Source organism: Oryza glaberrima, chromosome 9 (genome assembly GCF_000147395.1).
Source record: "Oryza glaberrima chromosome 9, OglaRS2, whole genome shotgun sequence".
Lineage (NCBI taxonomy): Eukaryota > Viridiplantae > Streptophyta > Magnoliopsida > Poales > Poaceae > Oryza > Oryza glaberrima.
In genome coordinates this window covers 1,397,819-1,416,238 of record NC_068334.1, presented here as the reverse complement: position 1 = coordinate 1,416,238, position 18,420 = coordinate 1,397,819, and the positions used below count along the sequence as shown (strand labels likewise).

General features: G+C 51.0%; 1 protein-coding gene across 1 annotated transcript; it reads right to left on the bottom strand.

Annotated features, from left to right (window-relative positions):
• Nucleotides 1-5,065: 5,065 nt before the first annotated feature.
• Nucleotides 5,066-17,975, bottom strand: LOC127784634 (secreted RxLR effector protein 161-like). Its single transcript, XM_052311979.1, has 2 exons — nucleotides 17,541-17,975; nucleotides 5,066-5,242 (listed from the first exon to the last, which is right to left on the bottom strand). The coding sequence occupies exons 1-2, from the start codon at nucleotides 17,973-17,975 to the stop codon at nucleotides 5,066-5,068; spliced, it is 612 nt and encodes a 203-aa protein (XP_052167939.1).
• Nucleotides 17,976-18,420: the final 445 nt, after the last annotated feature.

Sequence of the window (18,420 nt, the reverse complement as noted above, 5' to 3'; positions counted from 1 at the left end):
ATAATAATAATAATAATAATAATAATAATAAAAAGCATCAAACACTCATCATCACCGTCCAGCCTCAAGCAAAGGGTGGCCAGATTAGGCGGCCCATTTGGTCATGATCGCCATCTCTAGTAACAGAGAGCTTAGGTGGCCACCAGAACCGGATCATGCCGGCTCAAACTCGTCTTCTTTAAATTTTTAGAGGCACTAGGAGCAACTTCAATAAAATGGCCAAATAGGTGGCCTAGTTAAATTTTAGCAATTCTAACAAAAAAAAATCATGCTCCAAGAGACTCTCCAACTGGATGCCCAAGCCATCCGGCTGGCTAAACCTGAGTTCCCGCTAGCCAAATCTAGCCAGTCAAACCGGCTGACCATCCACTCTGTTCTCTCTCACTCTCTCTCCCCCCTCTCTCTCTCCTAGTCTCCTGGCACAAGCACGAGCTCGGCCAAGCAGCAGCGGCATCCAAAACTTGGGCGATGCAGCTAGCGTTGCATTGCAATGCATTGCAGCTCGGTGTTCTTTGCTTTGCTTGCCGCAGCCATTTTTTGGCCGCTTCTATAGCAGCTTCCTTGCTTTGCTTGCCCTCCCATGACATGTCCTCTCCCTGACTTGTGTTGGGTAAATCGATCGATGGGCGCGGCGGCGGCGGAGGAGGTGGTGGTGGTGAGGGCGCCGCCGCCGTCATCGGGGAAGAGGAGGTCCACCACCGCCCGATGTTGTTGGTGCAATGCTCCCGCCATCGTCGCCAGAGCCCGAGGAGGATTGTCTGATTATCAAGATTGAGTCGTGAAGCCAGGTCTTCGCGTTCCTCGATGGCGCCGTCGGGGAGTCCGGCGAGGAGAGGGACGCGAAGACGGAGGCGCTCGTTGAGGTGCTCGCTGCGGTGAGGATGAGCGGGAAGAAGCAGGGGCTGGAGAGAGAGGGGATGGGGCGGCGGCAGCAGAGGGGAGAGGGGAGAGAAGGGGAGGAAGAAGAGGAAGAAGAAAAAGTTGCAGAGAGTGACATGTGGGTCCCATTATCGTAGACTCAGAATAGAGAGTATGAATAGAGAGGCTGTTGGAGTAGACAACAAGTTTGACTTGCCAAATTAGATGGAAAATTGGCCAAATAGATATTTGGAGAGTCAGATTTGGAGAGACTGTTGGAGATGCTCGGCCCTATTTGATTCAGCTTAGGATTATTATAATCTGAATTATTAGGAGTAAGCTGAAACAAACCGATATACTTATTTATTATGATAGATTATTATAATCTATAAGCTAGATTACTATAATCTGGTAAGCCACTCTACAGGTGCTTTTTTTTAATTATTGGGTGACTAACAGCTAACAAACAGATAATAATCCAGAGAAACAAACAGCTAACAGCTTATTCTATGTCGGCTTATTATAATCCAGCTTTTAGTAATCTAGTTCTATAATCTAGATTATAATAATCTTAAGCTGAAACAAATAGGACCTTAGGCTTGAATCCTAGGTCCCGCACAAAAAATGGTCAGCCTACGTAACGCCGTGAAAGAAATAAAAAATCACTATCATCAACAATTTTTGTGAAAACTTGCATCATACCAGGTTTTCTTGATTTTTTTTCCTCTGTTGTGCTAGTGCTAAATAAATTTAACGACGGAAAGTGATTAATAATTATTTATAGAACCATGATTGTGAATTAAATTGTTTTATAGAACCACGACAGAAAGTGCTTCTCTAGGAGTGCTTGCTCTCAAAATGTCTCCTGCTTCTCCTGTGATACCTGATCTGTCTCCTAGTAGTATTGTAAGGCACTGTGGAGATTATGAGTACCATATACCCACAGGGTTACATTACGTGACTGGTAATTCATAGTAAAAGATAAGGATTCGGGTATTGTATTAACTTGTATGTCAAGGAAATATCCCATAATCCTAGTCGGTTACGATTGTAAAGTATACATAGGACTTAGACCGTAAGGGATAAGGTTTTTATCTTATAATCCCGAGTCAGGGGTGTAACAACCTGAAAATTTAACTAATAGTTTAACATGTCAAATGCTGTGTTTCTAATAACATTATAGGAGTTTCTATAACTTTCATAAAAAAAATCTTGAGATGATTCTTATGTTTAAAATGGTTTTGCCAGACTTTCATTTGGGATGATATGAATCTTTAGCTACTATTATAGGGAAAACATTTCTTTTCCAGAAAACAAATGACCCTATAATCTTGGTGGCGAAATCTATAAGTTGCTACGTTAATGAAGTCTTATCCTTTTTTTCAGAGAGTGCATTAGCGCTAATAAAATCTACCAACACATTTTAGGAGTAGCTTGACTAATTTAAGTTTTCACTTGCACGAGGGGAACAATGATATAAGAGATCAAGCTGACTCGATACCAGATTGTCGGTGATATGGGCCCGAGGGTACCCCTTACGGAGGGCGAAGGCCACCCCCAGCCCACGTGGTGCCCCCTGAGGGTGTCGGTCCCTAGGGTGGAGCAGCGGCTGCCTCCCACGTCAGGGGTCAGGCCGTCCTGAGGCCCTCCATGCTTTGTTTCGCGTGTGCGCCTTGGGCGGGCGCTCCCAGCACCCAACCACCACATTTAATGAACGCCGCATTTAATGCGGCGGGCATGCGCACTGACAGACCATTTGCAGCCGGAATGACGGATGTGACGGCGTGCAGGCCTAGGACAGGGCGCCGTGCGCATGCGCCTCCTGTTAGCAGAGGGCATGGCCTATGCCTGCCCCATCCCGTCACCATTAATGAGCGGCTTTCTGCCTCTCATTTGGACTTGGGCCAGCTTTTTCCATGCTGGTCTGTTTGAGAGATCCCTACCCCTTGGTGGGGCCGGACGGCCAGCAATCGTTGACAGTTAAAAAGGAATGACATGGGTATTCGCCCGTGTCGGCCGGCGTGATGGGATGGAGCCCATGCCGTGGTAAGGCGCACGTGGCTTCCCACGTCGGGAGGACAAACACACATTAATTACCTGTAAAGAATGTTGTCCTTTCCCTTGAAGTTAGGTCTTGGGCCTTTGTGGTAACCCCTTGAGATATAAAAGCAGACCAATGCCTGCAAGAAAGGGGGATCGAAACCTAGAGAAAGAAAGCACTTGTATTCTCCAACCAGAATCAACCACGCACATGAGTCCCTGGTCCGAACATGTATAAACCGCATGCGTCTCCATCACTCCCGAGGGGCCCGACGCCCTCCGCATGTCTTTCCCATCAACTCTCAAACCTTCACCCATGTCCCTGGTCCGAACCAGAAAGGGGGTCCCACAATCCCCAGCTTGAAGAGTTTACCCTCCGACACAAATAATCCACAAAGGTCCACCATTTTTCTCCCTTTTAGCTTTTAAGCCAAGTCGAAACCTCTTTGTATTTAACTTTATTGAATGACCAATCGGTAATTTTGTAACCTCATAGTCTATTCATTAATTTTTCGCTTATTAAATAATCTACCCGATCACGCATAGTTTTTGGCTAGTAGATTGAGTAACTAGTCACTGTGTGCTTGAGTATATGTTTTGAGTGAAGTCCAATTTATTGGCTTGAATGATTTTCTTTGTTAAATGAACATAGAGACGCTGTAACAAATCTAAGCAACATAAAATTCCTTGAAGGTCCTCATGTCAATTAGACAACCTAAGATGACAACTATGAAGGTTTCATCATTTTATCACCCTTTTTACTACCTCAAGTATATCGGTCAAGTATAATCATACTTAATTAATTAGAAATCTAATCGGCAAAATGAAGCAACTTCTTAATGTGCTTAAAGTTGAACATGAGGGTATAGGTTTTATAATTTATTAAAATACTAGATTATTTATCACAAGTTAATATATATTTTTTAGAATTTTTACACTTAGTTTTGACCTCCTTAAAAGTCAATTTAGTTCTCAGCATACCCCTTTTCACCTTTTTGCCAAAAATAAAAATATTTCTAATTTTAGAGTGAAACTTTGAAAATTGGAAACTAGGAAACTCAGGATATCTCCACATCAAAGCACATAATTTTAGCATTTTTCTAACTAGTTCAAACTATTTAACCAAGAAGGAGAGAAAGAAATTCCTGAAAAATTAACCAAAACAGATGTTCACTCTGCTTCTTACCCATCCTCCTAACCCTTGCCTAGTGTACCACGTCCTGCCCCACATGTCAATGTCCTAGGCTAACTCCACCCTGGGTGCATGCAAAATGTCGCGTGGCACCCACGAGAGGCATGCATGCCGACACGCATCTCGTGTGGTGGCACCGTTCTTCGCTTCCTCTTTGACTCCAGCTCTCCAAGCTGCTCCCTCTCTACTCACACTTCACCCCAGAGCCAAGAAATCAAAGTGGGAGAGTTTCCCCTTGCTCTCCTCGCCTTCATCTTCTTGCTGGCCGTCGGGATGACTCCATAACCGCCGCCCAATGGGTCATCGTCATCGCCATTTTTCTTTCGTTCCCGACTCACCGCAGCACGCCATAGCCTCTGCTCTGATTTCGCCCCGTTTCTTGCAGCCGATCCCCAGGAACACCGACCTCGCCACGGGAGCTCTGGAGCGTGGCCACACCGTCGTCAACGCGCAGCCATGGGATCATGTCGCCATTCCCGTCGCCTTAAGCTGAATCCGGCTGAGTTGCTGCGCCACTGATTTTGCCTCATCGTCTTCTACAAAATGCCCCAAGAATCTCACGGATCTATGCAGCGAGGAGGGAGATCGACCACCGCCTTCTCCGACTCCGACCTAGCCCCTCCGTCGTCGATTCCCATTCAAGCGGTGAGCCATTTGTCGATTGTTTGCAGTAGTACCAACCTTAGGTGGTGTTCTATGTCATAATCACGCCGGAGAGACGATGTAAACCACGTCGCCGATGAGATCACGGCCAACACACACACAAAAAAAAAACTCATGCGAACAGAGGAACACGGTCTTTTTTGGTGCTGCTGAATTGACAGCTTTTCCAGACTCTATTCCATTGCTTAAAATAAGCTATTACAAGGAAAGCAACCATAGCCTCCAATTAGGCCAAAACATGCAGACATGCACAACTAACCATATAGAGCTACTACTAATCAGCACACAAGGATTATTCTTAACAATCTCCTCCTAAGACTTGTTGTGCTCACTACTGATGTTGATCAGGCCGATCTTTGAACGTAGCTCATGGAACTTGGTCTTGCCCAGCGGCTTCGTCAGAATGTCGCCCAGCTGTTCTTCGCTCCTGATGAACTCCACAATGATCAGGCCATTTTCTGCAGCCTCCATTTTCTGCAGCCTCCCGGGCTAGATGATACTTCATGTCACGACCTAGATGATACTTCATGTCACGACCGGAAATAACCCAACGGGCGTTCCTTACGTGCGTGTGTTATTCCTTGTCCCAGGAGGCAAGGTACACCAGAAGTTGATACAATTCAGAGTTTAATAAGCGGAAGCGTAAATAGTTAATTATTACATGGGCAGCGACGGCCCAGCACACTCAAAGACAACGGAAAACAGCGGAAGACTAAGGCGACGACCACATGCGCTTGACAGCAGGCACGAGCTAGACACCAAAGCCTTCATCATCCAGGGGCTCCTCTTCTGGGTTTGGGAAAAATTGAGCAAGACTGAGTACAACCACCGTACTCAACAAGACACACCCACAAGTGCAGCATAAGTGCAAAGGAGTACAATGGAGTTATAGTATAGGGGTTAGGTTTTGCAATAAACAGCATTTAAAAAAAAACCTTAGTTGCTCAAAGCTAAATTTAAAACACGATCCTAGAACTATTTCATATTATTAAACAAGGCCGTGAACCCACACGAACCTGCCTTAACCCAAGGCCTACGATGATTCAGACCGAACTGGCAACCCGACCCTGGGTCTCAGCTCGTCCCAAGCCAACCCAGGCCAACCATTCCACATTTTAGTTGTTAAGCAGGTTTTAAGAATTAAAACACTAACTTGGGTACATTGCTCGGCTTGCCTATAACCGAGGGCGCGGCTATTCGAATAGATTATACTCTGATCAGAGGTGTACATCTTTGCCCACAAGACACATCTTCCTCACGTGCAACCACGTGCCACATACCACCACGGCATATGGACGGAAGACATGACATAGTTTCCAACCCATCCTAGCCATAGACAAGAGTACCGACCCAACCCCACCTACGGCCGGAACCCCCGGGACAGGTAGGCAGGACTGAGCCCCTAGCAGCAGGACACCGGTCCTGTGCCATGACATCTCGACTACCGGGCCGCGGCTCGTGTAGCCTTCATTTGTCCTAGAGATGTCCATCGACCCCCGACTTCGTCCATCTCCATCCGTGTACTTTTGTTTATAACCAGACTGAGCCACAAACTAAGCCTTACCCATTAGACATGTGGAAGTACGGTAGTGCTTTGCAACAGAGGCCCGAAGACCGGTCCTTATATGGCCGAGGTGCTACCATCAAAACCATGCACCCCGAGCCCAGCCTAAAACCATTTTGAGGGTTTTGAATAGAGGGAGAGGTGTGAATCCAATTCCACAATAATCCAACCATTCCATGGTGTCCAAGTGATATGAATATTCCCAAAGTCTAGAGTTATAAAACCACCCTACGTTGTCCTATTAAACAGCGAAGCATCTACCTAACTTCATACTGGTGGAACCATGAATAAAATGTCCACTAGTTGGGGTTTTGTTTATCCTAGGGTGAACAAGGTAATAATAATAACAATAACAATAATAAGTTCATAACAAAGGTAAATAGGCATGGCTAAATAAAACAGTGATAACGCGGGAATTTTAAATAAAGCGGTAATGCAATAATTTAAATCAAAATAACTTTATAAACTGGGATTCAATATGTTCAAGGATGATGTGACTTGCCTTGCTCGCTTTCCCAAACGTCGGCTTCGACCTCCATGAAGAGCGGATCCTCCGAAGCTGCAGCGTCTACACGACCAACGGAAAAATAAAAGGGCTTTTACTCTAATAAACTCCATATAACAAGCAGGAACAAAGCACAAAAATGGGTTCTTGACTTCTTAAGGAAAAATTAGAGAGTTGAACGGTCCAATTCCGAGTTCAAATGGCCAAGTTATGGCCATTTGAAGTTTATATGCTCTTTAAATGAATATTTACGAATTTCTTCATTTAAATTTTAATTTAAAAATATATTTATTGCGTCAGCCGGGAGAGAGGGCGCGCGGACCGGGTCCACGGGAGTGGGACCCACGCGGCAGCCTCACGGTCCACGGTGGACCGGGTGCACCCGGCTCACACCGGCCGGCGCCGTGGGCCCCACGCGTCAGCCGCACCCGAGGGCGCGGGCGGCTGACGGCCGGGCCCCACGCGGCAGCCGCTAGGGGCGCCCGGGGGCGGCCACGTCGGCGCGGCCGGCGGGAGGCGGCGCGCCCGCACCCCTATGGTCGCCGGCGGCGGCCATAGGCATGGCGGAGCGGCGGCCGAGAGAGGGGAGGGAAAGGGGGAAACGAAGCGGCGGTCCATGGCTCACCCTGGGTCGACGGCGACGACGGAAACGGCAACCGGAGCGGAGGAAGGCGGCGGCGCGGCTCGGGTGGACGGGGTCAACGGCGCTCCGGCGGTCAGCGAGCGAAACGGAGGGGTGGACGAGGTCGGCGAGGATGCGGCGAGGCCGAAGGAGGCGGCGCCGAGATGGGAGGTGGTCCGGGGCGACGGCGGCGGCGGACCGGAGCTCGGCGGCGACGGCGGAGAGAGAGAGCGACGGCGCGAGCTTGATTCCGGCGAGGAGAGAGGGCGGTGAGTGGCGGAAACGGTGGTGGGGAGCTCGGGGAGGGTTTATATAGGGTTGGGAGTGAGAGAGGGCGGCCGGAGGGGAAGGAAACCGGCGCGGGAGGTCCGGCCGCCATCAATGGCGCCGGCGAGATTTGCAGGGGCAAATCCGCCCGTTTGAACGCGAGAGAGAGAGGGAAAAATGGGGGGAAAGGGAGAGGGGATCACGGGGAGTGATTCCCCCCACTTTATTGCTTGCGGGGACGGCGGGAGGCGGCGGGATTCGCGGCGGCGGCGGCGCTAGGGCGCGGGGAGGCGGCGGGAGCGGCGGGAGGAAGGGGATGATGGGTGGGCCCCACCCGTCAGCGAGGGTGGCGGGCGGGCCCGCCCGTCAGCGGCGCGCGCGCGGGAAGGGCCGAGTGGGCCGCGGGGGAGAGGAGAGAGGGGGAGGGAGATGGGCCGAATTCGGCCCATCAGAGGGGAGAGGGTGATTTTTAGGGTTTTCTTTTTATAAAACCTTTTTAACTTTGTTTATTTCTTAATAATTATTATTTGTGCTCTGAAAATTCCACTAAAATTTATTTACACATTTTAGGCTTTTAGGAAATATACAAAAATCCTCCAAGCCCTATTTGACTTTTAACTTTGCACATTTTAATTTTTGAAGGCTTTCACAAGCATTTTAATCATTCTAGGCATGATTTAGAGGATGTATTTTAGGGTCGATTTGGGACGCGACAAACCTACCCCCCTTAAACGGAATCTCGACCCCGAGATTCGGAAGAACTAGCGAAGAGATCTGGATGGGCTGCCTTCAGCTCGTCTTCACGCTCCCAGGTAGCTTCTTCCTCGGCGTGGTTGCTCCATTGGACCTTGCAAAAACGGATTACCCGGTTCCTGGTCCTGCGCTCCATGGTGTCCAGGATTTTCACTGGTCTCTCCACGTAGGTCAAGTCTTCGCGAACTTCAATCTGCTCTATGTCGGCCTGCTCGGTCGGCACTCGAAGACATTTCTTGAGTTGCGACACATGGAACACATCATGCACGTTGCCCAAGGAAGCGGGCAGCTCCAATTGGTAAGCAACTTCTCCGCGTCGAGCAATGATGCGGAAAGGACCCACGAACCGAGGAGCGAGCTTCCCTTTCGCTTGAAACCTGTGTACACCCCGCAACGGCGTTACCCGGAGATACACAAAGTCATCCACTGCGAATTCCAGGTCACGGCGTCGGTTGTCTGCATAACTCTTCTGCCGAGACTATGCCACCTTTAGGTTTTCCCGAATGGTCCTGACCTTCGCTTCAGCTTCTCTCAAGATATCGGTCCCGAATACTTGGCTTTCCCCGACTTGGTCCCACAATAGTGGTGTCCTGCATTTGCGGCCATACAACGCTTCGTATGGTGCCATCTGTATGCTGGCTTGGTAGCTGTTATTATAGGAGAACTCGGCGTAGGGGAGACTCTTATCCCATGTCTTCCCAAAATCTAGGACACATGCGCGAAGCATATCTTCGAGGATCTGGTTCAGACGCTCGGTCTGCCCATCTGTCTGCGGGTGGTACGCGGTGCTGAAATTTAATCGGGTTCCCAACTCTTCTTGGAGTTTCTTCCAGAAATGAGAGGTGAACTGGCTTCCCCGATCAGATACAATTTTCTTGGGGACGCCATGCAGACTTACGATCCTAGCGAAGTAGAGTTCAGCTAGTTTGTTCCCTCCATAGGTGGTCTTTACGGGAATGAACCGTGCTACCTTGGTTAGTCGATCCACGACTACCCATATAGAATCATATCCGCCTTGGGTTTTTGGAAGTCCGGTGATAAAATCCATCCCAATTTCATCCCATTTCCATTCTGGCACTTGTAGAGGTTGGAGAAGTCCGGCCGGTCGTTGGTGCTCGGCTTTGACACGCTGGCACACATCACAAAGGGCCACGAACTCTGCGATTTCCCGCTTCATACTAACCCACCAATATTTCTCTTTCAAGTCCAAGTACATCTTCGTGCTGCCAGGATGGATGGAATAGGGACTTTCGTGAGCTTCCTGAAGTATCAACTGTTTAAGTTCCCTGACGTCTGGAACGCATACCCGATTTCCATTCCATAGGGTTCCGTGTTCATCCTCTGACGTCTGGAACGCATACCCGATTTCCATTCCATAGGGTTCCGTGTTCATCCTCTGTGAAACCAGCGGCTTTACCCTGTTTCATATTCTTGAGGAGTCCATGCATATCCGGATCATTCTTCTGAGCCTCGCGGATTTGATCGAGCAAGGTAGGATTGGCTTCCAATGTGGCCAAGAATCCACGACCAACTATGCTTAGGTTCAGGGCTTCCAACTGTTGATTAAGTTCCGGTGGAATGCCTTGGACGCCAAGAGTGTTGCAATGGCTTTTTCGACTTAGAGTGTCGGCGACTACGTTGGCCTTGCCAGGATGATAGTGGATCCCCACATCATAATCCTTGATGAGTTCTAACCATCTCCTCTGCCGAAGATTCAGATCCGACTGAGTGAAGATGTATTTCAAACTCTTATGGTCAGTATATATTTCACAGCGATTTCCAATGAGGTAGTGCCGCCAGATCTTTAGAGCATGAACCACAGCGGCCAATTCCAAATCATGGGTAGGGTAGTTGCCTTCATGAGGCCGCAGCTGGCGTGAGGCATAGGCTACCACATGACCTTCCTGCATTAATACGCACCCCAAACCTTGGCGCGAAGCGTCACAGTACACCAGGAAGTCCTTACGAGTATCCGGTAGAGTTAATACTGGCGAGGAAACCAGCTTCTCTTTGAGAGTTTGGAATGCTTTCTCACACTGCAGACTCCACACAAATTTTTCTTCTTTCTTCAACAATTGTGTCATGGGTCGAGCGATTTTGAAGAAGTTCTCGATGAACCTCCGGTAGTACCCGGCCAAACCCAAAAAACTGCGGACTTGAGTGACCGTCTTGGGTTGCTTCCAATCGGTGACGGCGGTCACCGTTTCGGGGTCCACAGCAACTCCTTTAGCAGATATCACGTGCCCTAAGAACTTGACTTGGGACAACCAGAACTCACACTTGCTAAGCTTGGCATACAATTGATGTTCCCGCAGTTTTCCCAACACCAGACGGAGATGCTTCTGATGGTCTTCCTCTGATTGTGAGTACACCAGGATGTCGTCAATGAAGACCACAACAAACTTATCCAAGTATTCCATGAACACTTTGTTCATTAAGTTCATGAAGAAGGCAGGAGCATTGGCTAGACCGAACGACATCACCGTGAATTCATACAGCCCATATCGCGTGGTGAATGCGGTCTTCGGGATATCTTCTTCACGAATACGCAATTGGTGATATCCGGAGCGAAGATCGATTTTAGAAAAGACGGTGGCACCTTTGAGCTGGTCGAACAGATCATCGATCCGAGGAAGAGGGTACTTGTTTTTGATAGTGACTTCATTGAGACCTCGGTAGTCAACACACATCCTCTTTGTCTTGTCCTTCTTTTCCACAAAAATCACGGGAGCACCCCAGGGGGAAGTGCTCGGCCGAATATACCCCTTTTCCTTCAGCTCTTCCACTTGCTTCTTGACTTCGGCAAGTTCATTCGCGGCCATACGGTAGGGCCGCTTGTACAGAGGGGTTGCTCCTGGAGCAAGATCTATCCGGAACTCGATCTCCCGCTTGGGCGGCATACCGGGTAGTTCTTCCGGAAACACGTCACCGAATTCACTGACGATGGGGATTTCTGACAGTCCTATCTGATGAAGTTCCGAACTGCCAACAGAGGTTGGGGGTGCAAAGAACACAACTGGTTGTTCCGGCCCTCGGTACAGAGTGACAGTGCGCCTTGCGCAATCCACTACACCTTGGAATTGAGCCAACCAATTCATCCCAAGGATCACATCCAAGTTCTTGGTGTCCAGAAGAATCAAATCCGAGGGAAAAGGGATTCCCTGGATTTCTATAGGGACGGCTGGGCTATAATACTTTGCTGTCATATCCCCTCCAGGGGTGGTGATGAGCAGAGGGTTTCTAAGCCGTTCTACCCCCAGTTGATTTCTTCCCACGAAAGGCACAGATATAAACGAGTGGGAACCTCCAGAGTCGAACAAAATGGTAGCAGGAATGGAATGAATGAGGAACGTACCAACGATGACGTCCGGAGTCGTCAGCATATCCTCGGCAGTCACGTGGTTCACACGACCCCGAGCGACGTCCTTACCACCGTTGTTGGGGCGGGGAGGCGCTTGGCCTTGCTGGCGCCGCGGCTTCGGGCATTTGTCCGCAAAGTGCCCGGGCTCGAAGCAGTTGAAGCACAGACGCTGCTGTCCTTGAGCGTCTCTGCGGCCTTGACCAGGCTACACAGCTGGCGCAGGAGGACGGGGTGCACGGGTACCTTGCTGACTCTGCTGTTGCTGCAGCTGTGGGACGCGCACCACGAATTGAGGTCGGGGCGCGGAGCGAGGTTGCTGCTGCTGCTGCTGCGAGGAGGATCCCCCTGGATAGGGATTGGTGTAGCGGACCCTTTGGTTAGTCCCCTGTTGATTGCGGAAATTCGCCAAGCGACGCTTGTGCGACTCCAGTTCCTTGTGCTTGGCTTCCAAGCGGATGCTCTTGTCGACCAGACGTTGGAAATCCGGATAGTCCCCGGAAACGAGACGCACCGATAGCTCAGGGTCCATTCCTGCCAAGAACTTCTCCTGCTTTTCCTCATCTTCCCGAACATCCTCCGGAGCGTACCGGGCCAAGTTGTTAAACTCATGCAAATACTCCATCACAGAGCGGTTGCCTTGCTTCAACTCCCGGAATTCCCTTTTCTTAAGGGCCATGACTCCGGCGGGCACATGGGTCCTCCGGAAAGCGGCGGTGAATCGGGCCCAAGTAATAGGCTGCCCCTCTGGCTGTGTAGCCTGGAAGTGGTCCCACCATAGAGATGCGGGCCCCTGCAGTTGGTGAGCGGCAAAGATGACTTTCTCCTCATCGTTGCACTGCACGGTGTCTAACTTCTTCCCCACGGCATGCAACCAATCCAAAGCATCCACGGGGTTATTGGAGCTAGAGAAGGTAGGCGGACGGATGCGGAGGAACTCGGCGAGTTTAGTGTGTTGCGGGGCTGGGGGTGGAGGTGAAGCATTATGCTGTGGTGGATTTTGGATGTGGTGGAGGAAAGCAGCCATCATGTTGGCCTGCTGGGCGAGGATTTGGGTGAGGAGGGTGTTGGTGTCTGGTGGTGGCGGTGGAGGCGGGGGAGGAGGGGGAGGTGGGCTGCCATGGTTGTTGTGGTTGCTGCCTTCGGGTTGGTTGCCTTCACCGGTAGCAGCACTTCTCCTGGTTGTCACCATCTGAAATATCCCATACAGAACCAGCCAAGAGAGAGAACAGACTATTAAAACTAATCACCCACGACTACCATAATTCTTGAATTTATTACTACTATTGAAATGGGTTCATTAAGGTTCAAGTTGCTTAAGCAAATAAAATGAAGACAGGCTCCGACACAGTCATACCACACACCGGTACAACCATGCCCCACACGACTCCAACAGGAAGACAAACGAGAAAGAACACGCGCGCAAGCCTACTAACTGCTCGTCTACTTCTGCGACGGGCCAGGGCGGAAGGTGAGCATCAGCGCATCCTCCGTGCTTCCAACGCCGGAGGCTTCCCCCTCCTGAGGAACCACGGGCGCGGGCTCGGCACGAGGGGTCTCCACAAAGCAGGTCCATGCCAAGGACTGACGAACAAGCTCAGGCCTGGAGGTGCTCTTGCGGGCGGTGATCTTCTGGCTGCGGCAGACGCGGTGGCGCTTGGGACGGCAGACCTCTCCCTAGGCGACCTTGAGCTGACACAGCTGCGCCTCCAGCGCGTCTAGGTCCTTCTTCAGCTGCAGATTCTCCTGACGCAGCTCCAGGATCTTCATGTTGTTCTCAACCATCCCACGGCGCACCATATGATGGAAGTCGATACGAGCCGCGTCGTACGCCTCCACCATGCGCGCCAGGTGCATGATGGTAGCGTCATCCTCCGAGCTAGCATCCCGAAAGGTGGCGTAGTCGCGGGCTCCTCCGCGACGAGGGTGGTAGCGGTAGGGCGAGTGCTGCAACTCGTCCGGGTAGCGCTGGTGAAGAGTGCCGATGGCGAGGAGTGCGGCGTTCTGGCAAGCGGCGGAGAAGGAATCTCCTCCCGCAGTGACTGCCAACGAAGTCCTCTCGGGAGAGCCAATGAGGATCACTGCAGCGACCTCCCAAGCAGCGTGGGGCTCGGCATCGTCACCCTCCTGCTCCGGGAGCTGCTTGCCCTGGTAGTCCACTCCATGCGGATATCCCAGGACAACGCACATGCCCCGCAGCTCCAGAACAAAGCCGGTCAGGTCCAGGCCACGACGGTTCATGCTGCCGGCCATCTACAAGCAAGGACAAAAGAGAGGAAATATTTTAGAGATCAGCTTTAGATGATAAATGAAGCAGCAAGACAGAGAGAGACTAAAGGATTTTCACAAATAAGAGGATTTTTATTCCGAAAATATTGCTAAGGCTTGGGATCTAAGGCTCGTCCTAGGGTCAAGGAGGCTCTGATACCAACTTGTCACGACCGGAAATAACCCAACGGGCGTTCCTTACGTGCGTGTGTTATTCCTTGTCCCAGGAGGCAAGGTACACCAGAAGTTGATACAATTCAGAGTTTAATAAGCGGAAGCGTAAATAGTTAATTATTACATGGGCAGCGACAGCCCAGCACACTCAAAGACAACGGAAAACAGCGGAAGACTAAGGCGACGACCACAGGCGCTTGACAGCAGGCACGAGCTAGACACCAAAGCCTTCATCATCCAGGGGCTCCTCTTCTGGGTTTGGGAAAAATTGAGCAAGACTGAGTACAACCACCGTACTCAACAAGACACACCCACAAGTGCAGCATAAGTGCAAAGGAGTACAATGGAGTTATAGTATAGGGGTTAGGTTTTGCAATAAACAGCATTTAAAAAAAAACCTTAGTTGCTCAAAGCTAAATTTAAAACACGATCCTAGAACTATTTCATATTATTAAACAAGGCCGTGAACCCACACGAACCTGCCTTAACCCAAGGCCTACGATGATTCAGACCGAACTGGCAACCCGACCCTGGGTCCCAGCTCGTCCCAAGCCAACCCAGGCCAACCATTCCACATTTTAGTTGTTAAGCAGGTTTTAAGAATTAAAACACTAACTTGGGTACATTGCTCGGCTTGCCCATAACCGAGGGCGCGGCTATTCGAATAGATTATACTCTGATCAGAGGTGTACATCTTTGCCCACAAGACACATCTTCCTCACGTGCAACCACGTGCCACATACCACCACGGCATATGGACGGAAGACATGACATAGTTTCCAACCCATCCTAGCCATAGACAAGAGTACCGACCCAACCCCACCTACGGCCGGAACCCCCGGGACAGGTAGGCAGGACTGAGCCCCTAGCAGCAGGACACCGGTCCTGTGCCATGACATCTCGACTACCGGGCCGCGGCTCGTGTAGCCTTCATTTGTCCTAGAGATGTCCATCGACCCCCGACTTCGTCCATCTCCATCCGTGTACTTTTGTTTATAACCAGACTGAGCCACAAACTAAGCCTTACCCATTAGACATGTGGAAGTACGGTAGTGCTTTGCAACAGAGGCCCGAAGACCGGTCCTTATATGGCCGAGGTGCTACCATCAAAACCATGCACCCCGAGCCCAGCCTAAAACCATTTTGAGGGTTTTGAATAGAGGGAGAGGTGTGAATCCAATTCCACAATAATCCAACCATTCCATGGTGTCCAAGTGATATGAATATTCCCAAAGTCTAGAGTTATAAAACCACCCTATGTTGTCCTATTAAACAGCGAAGCATCTACCTAACTTCATACTGGTGGAACCATGAATAAAATGTCCACTAGTTGGGGTTTGTTTATCCTAGGGTGAACAAGGTAATAATAATAACAATAACAATAATAAGTTCATAACAAAGGTAAATAGGCATGGCTAAATAAAACAGTGATAACGCGGGAATTTTAAATAAAGCGGTAATGCAATAATTTAAATCAAAATAACTTTATAAACTGGGATTCAATATGTTCAAGGATGATGTGACTTGCCTTGCTCGCTTTCCCAAACGTCGGCTTCGACCTCCACGAAGAGCGGATCCTCCGAAGCTGCAGCGTCTACACGACCAACGGAAAAATAAAAGGGCTTTTACTCTAATAAACTCCATATAACAAGCAGGAACAAAGCACAAAAATGGGTTCTTGACTTCTTAAGGAAAAATTAGAGAGTTGAACGGTCCAATTCCGAGTTCAAATGGCCAAGTTATGGCCATTTGAAGTTTATATGCTCTTTAAATGAATATTTACGAATTTCTTCATTTAAATTTTAATTTAAAAATATATTTATTGCGTCAGCCGGGAGAGAGGGCGCGCGGACCGGGTCCACGGGAGTGGGACCCACGCGGCAGCCTCACGGTCCACGGTGGACCGGGTGCACCCGGCTCACACCGGCTGGCGCCGTGGGCCCCACGCGTCAGCCGCACCCGAGGGCGCGGGCGGCTGACGGCCGGGCCCCACACGGCAGCCGCTAGGGGCGCCCGGGGGCGGCCACGTCGGCGCGGCCGGCGGGAGGCGGCGCGCCCGCACCCCTATGGTCGCCGGCGGCGGCCATAGGCATGGCGGAGCGGCGGCCGAGAGAGGGGAGGGAAAGGGGGAAACGAAGCGGCGGTCCATGGCTCACCCCGGGTCGACGGCGACGACGGAAACGGCAACCGGAGCGGAGGAAGGCGGCGGCGCGGCTCGGGTGGACGGGGTCGACGGCGCTCCGGCGGTCGGCGAGCGAAACGGAGGGGTGGACGAGGTCGGCGAGGATGCGGCGAGGCCGAAGGAGGCGGCGCCGAGATGGGAGGTGGTCCGGGGCGACGGCGGCGGCGGACCGGAGCTCGGCGGCGACGGCGGAGAGAGAGAGCGACGGCGCGAGCTCGATTCCGGCGAGGAGAGAGGGCGGTGAGTGGCGGAAACGGTGGTGGGGAGCTCGGGGAGGGTTTATATAGGGTTGGGAGTGAGAGAGGGTGGCCGGAGGGGAAGGAAACCGGCGCGGGAGGTCCGGCCGCCATCAATGGCGCCGGCGAGATTTGCGGGGGCAAATCCGCCCGTTTGAACGCGAGAGAGAGAGGGAAAAATGGGGGGAAAGGGAGAGGGGATCACGGGGAGTGATTCCCCCCACTTTATTGCTTGCGGGGACGGCGGGAGGCGGCGGGATTCGCGGCGGCGGCGGCGCTAGGGCGCGGGGAGGCGGCGGGAGCGGCGGGAGGAAGGGGATGACGGGTGGGCCCCACCCGTCAGCGAGGGTGGCGGGCGGGCCCGCCCGTCAGCGGCGCGCGCGCGGGGAGGGCCGAGTGGGCCGCGGGGGAGAGGAGAGATGGGGAGGGAGATGGGCCGAATTCGGCCCATCAGAGGGGAGAGGGTGATTTTTAGGGTTTTCTTTTTATAAAACCTTTTTAACTTTGTTTATTTCTTAATAATTATTATTTATGCTCTGAAAATTCCACTAAAATTTATTTACACATTTTAGGCTTTTAGGAAATATACAAAAATCCTCCAAGCCCTATTTGACTTTTAACTTTGCACATTTTAATTTTTGAAGGCTTTCACAAGCATTTTAATCATTCTAGGCATGATTTAGAGGATGTATTTTAGGGTCGATTTGGGACGCGACACTTCACTTGAATGTGCTTACTCTGTCCATGGAGTACTGGATTTTTGGTCAAGGAAATGGCAGACTTGTTGTCCACCCTTAGCATTGGCGCTCTCGGTGTCGATCCTTGCACTTCTGCCAGCACACGAGCAAGCCACAATGCCTGACAAGCAGCATTTGCAGCTGCTATGTATTCCGCCTCACAGCTTGACTGCACCACCACCTTCTGCTTCATGGATTGCCAAGTGATTGGGCTGCTGCCGAGGAAGAAAATCACCCCAGTCATGCTCTTCCTAGCATCGACATCACCAGCATAACCGCTTTCACTGAACCCCCTCAGGTATGCCTCCTTTTCCACCTTCCTGCTGAACCAAACTCCCAAATTCTTGGTTCCCGCCATGTAGTGTAGGATGTGCTTCACAGCAACGAGATGGTCCTCTCGTGGATCTTCCAAGAACCGGCTAGCATACCCAACAGCAAAAGCAAGATCAGGATAGGTGTTAACCAGGTACCTCAGGCTCCTGACGATGCTTCTATATGCCGTCGCGTCGACCGACGGCTCCGAGCTGAACTTGCTCCGCTTTAACCGTGTCTCCATGGGCACTTGACATTGATTGCACCCTTCCATGCCACTCTTCTCCAGGATCTTGGCAGCATAAGCTCCTTGGCTGAGCAAAATTCCACTTGCGCTCTACTTCACCTCAATGCACAGGTAGTAGTGAAGTTGACCGAGATTGCTCATCTTGAATGCAGCAGCCATCTCCTTCTTGAATTGCCTGATGTCGTCGTAGTTGGAGCCAGTGATCATGAGGTCGTCGACGTAGACCCCGACCACCAGCTGTGCGTTGCCGTTCCACCTGACATAGATGGCGTGCTCCGATGGACTCCTCTTGAAACCGAGTGACTGCAGTGTGTTGTCCAGCTTCGCGTTCCAGGCGCGTGGTGCTTGATGCAGCCCGTACAACGCCTTCCGTAGCTTGAGCACCTTGTGCTCCTTGTCGGCGATGACGAACCCGGCCAGCTGCTCCACATAGAACTCTTCC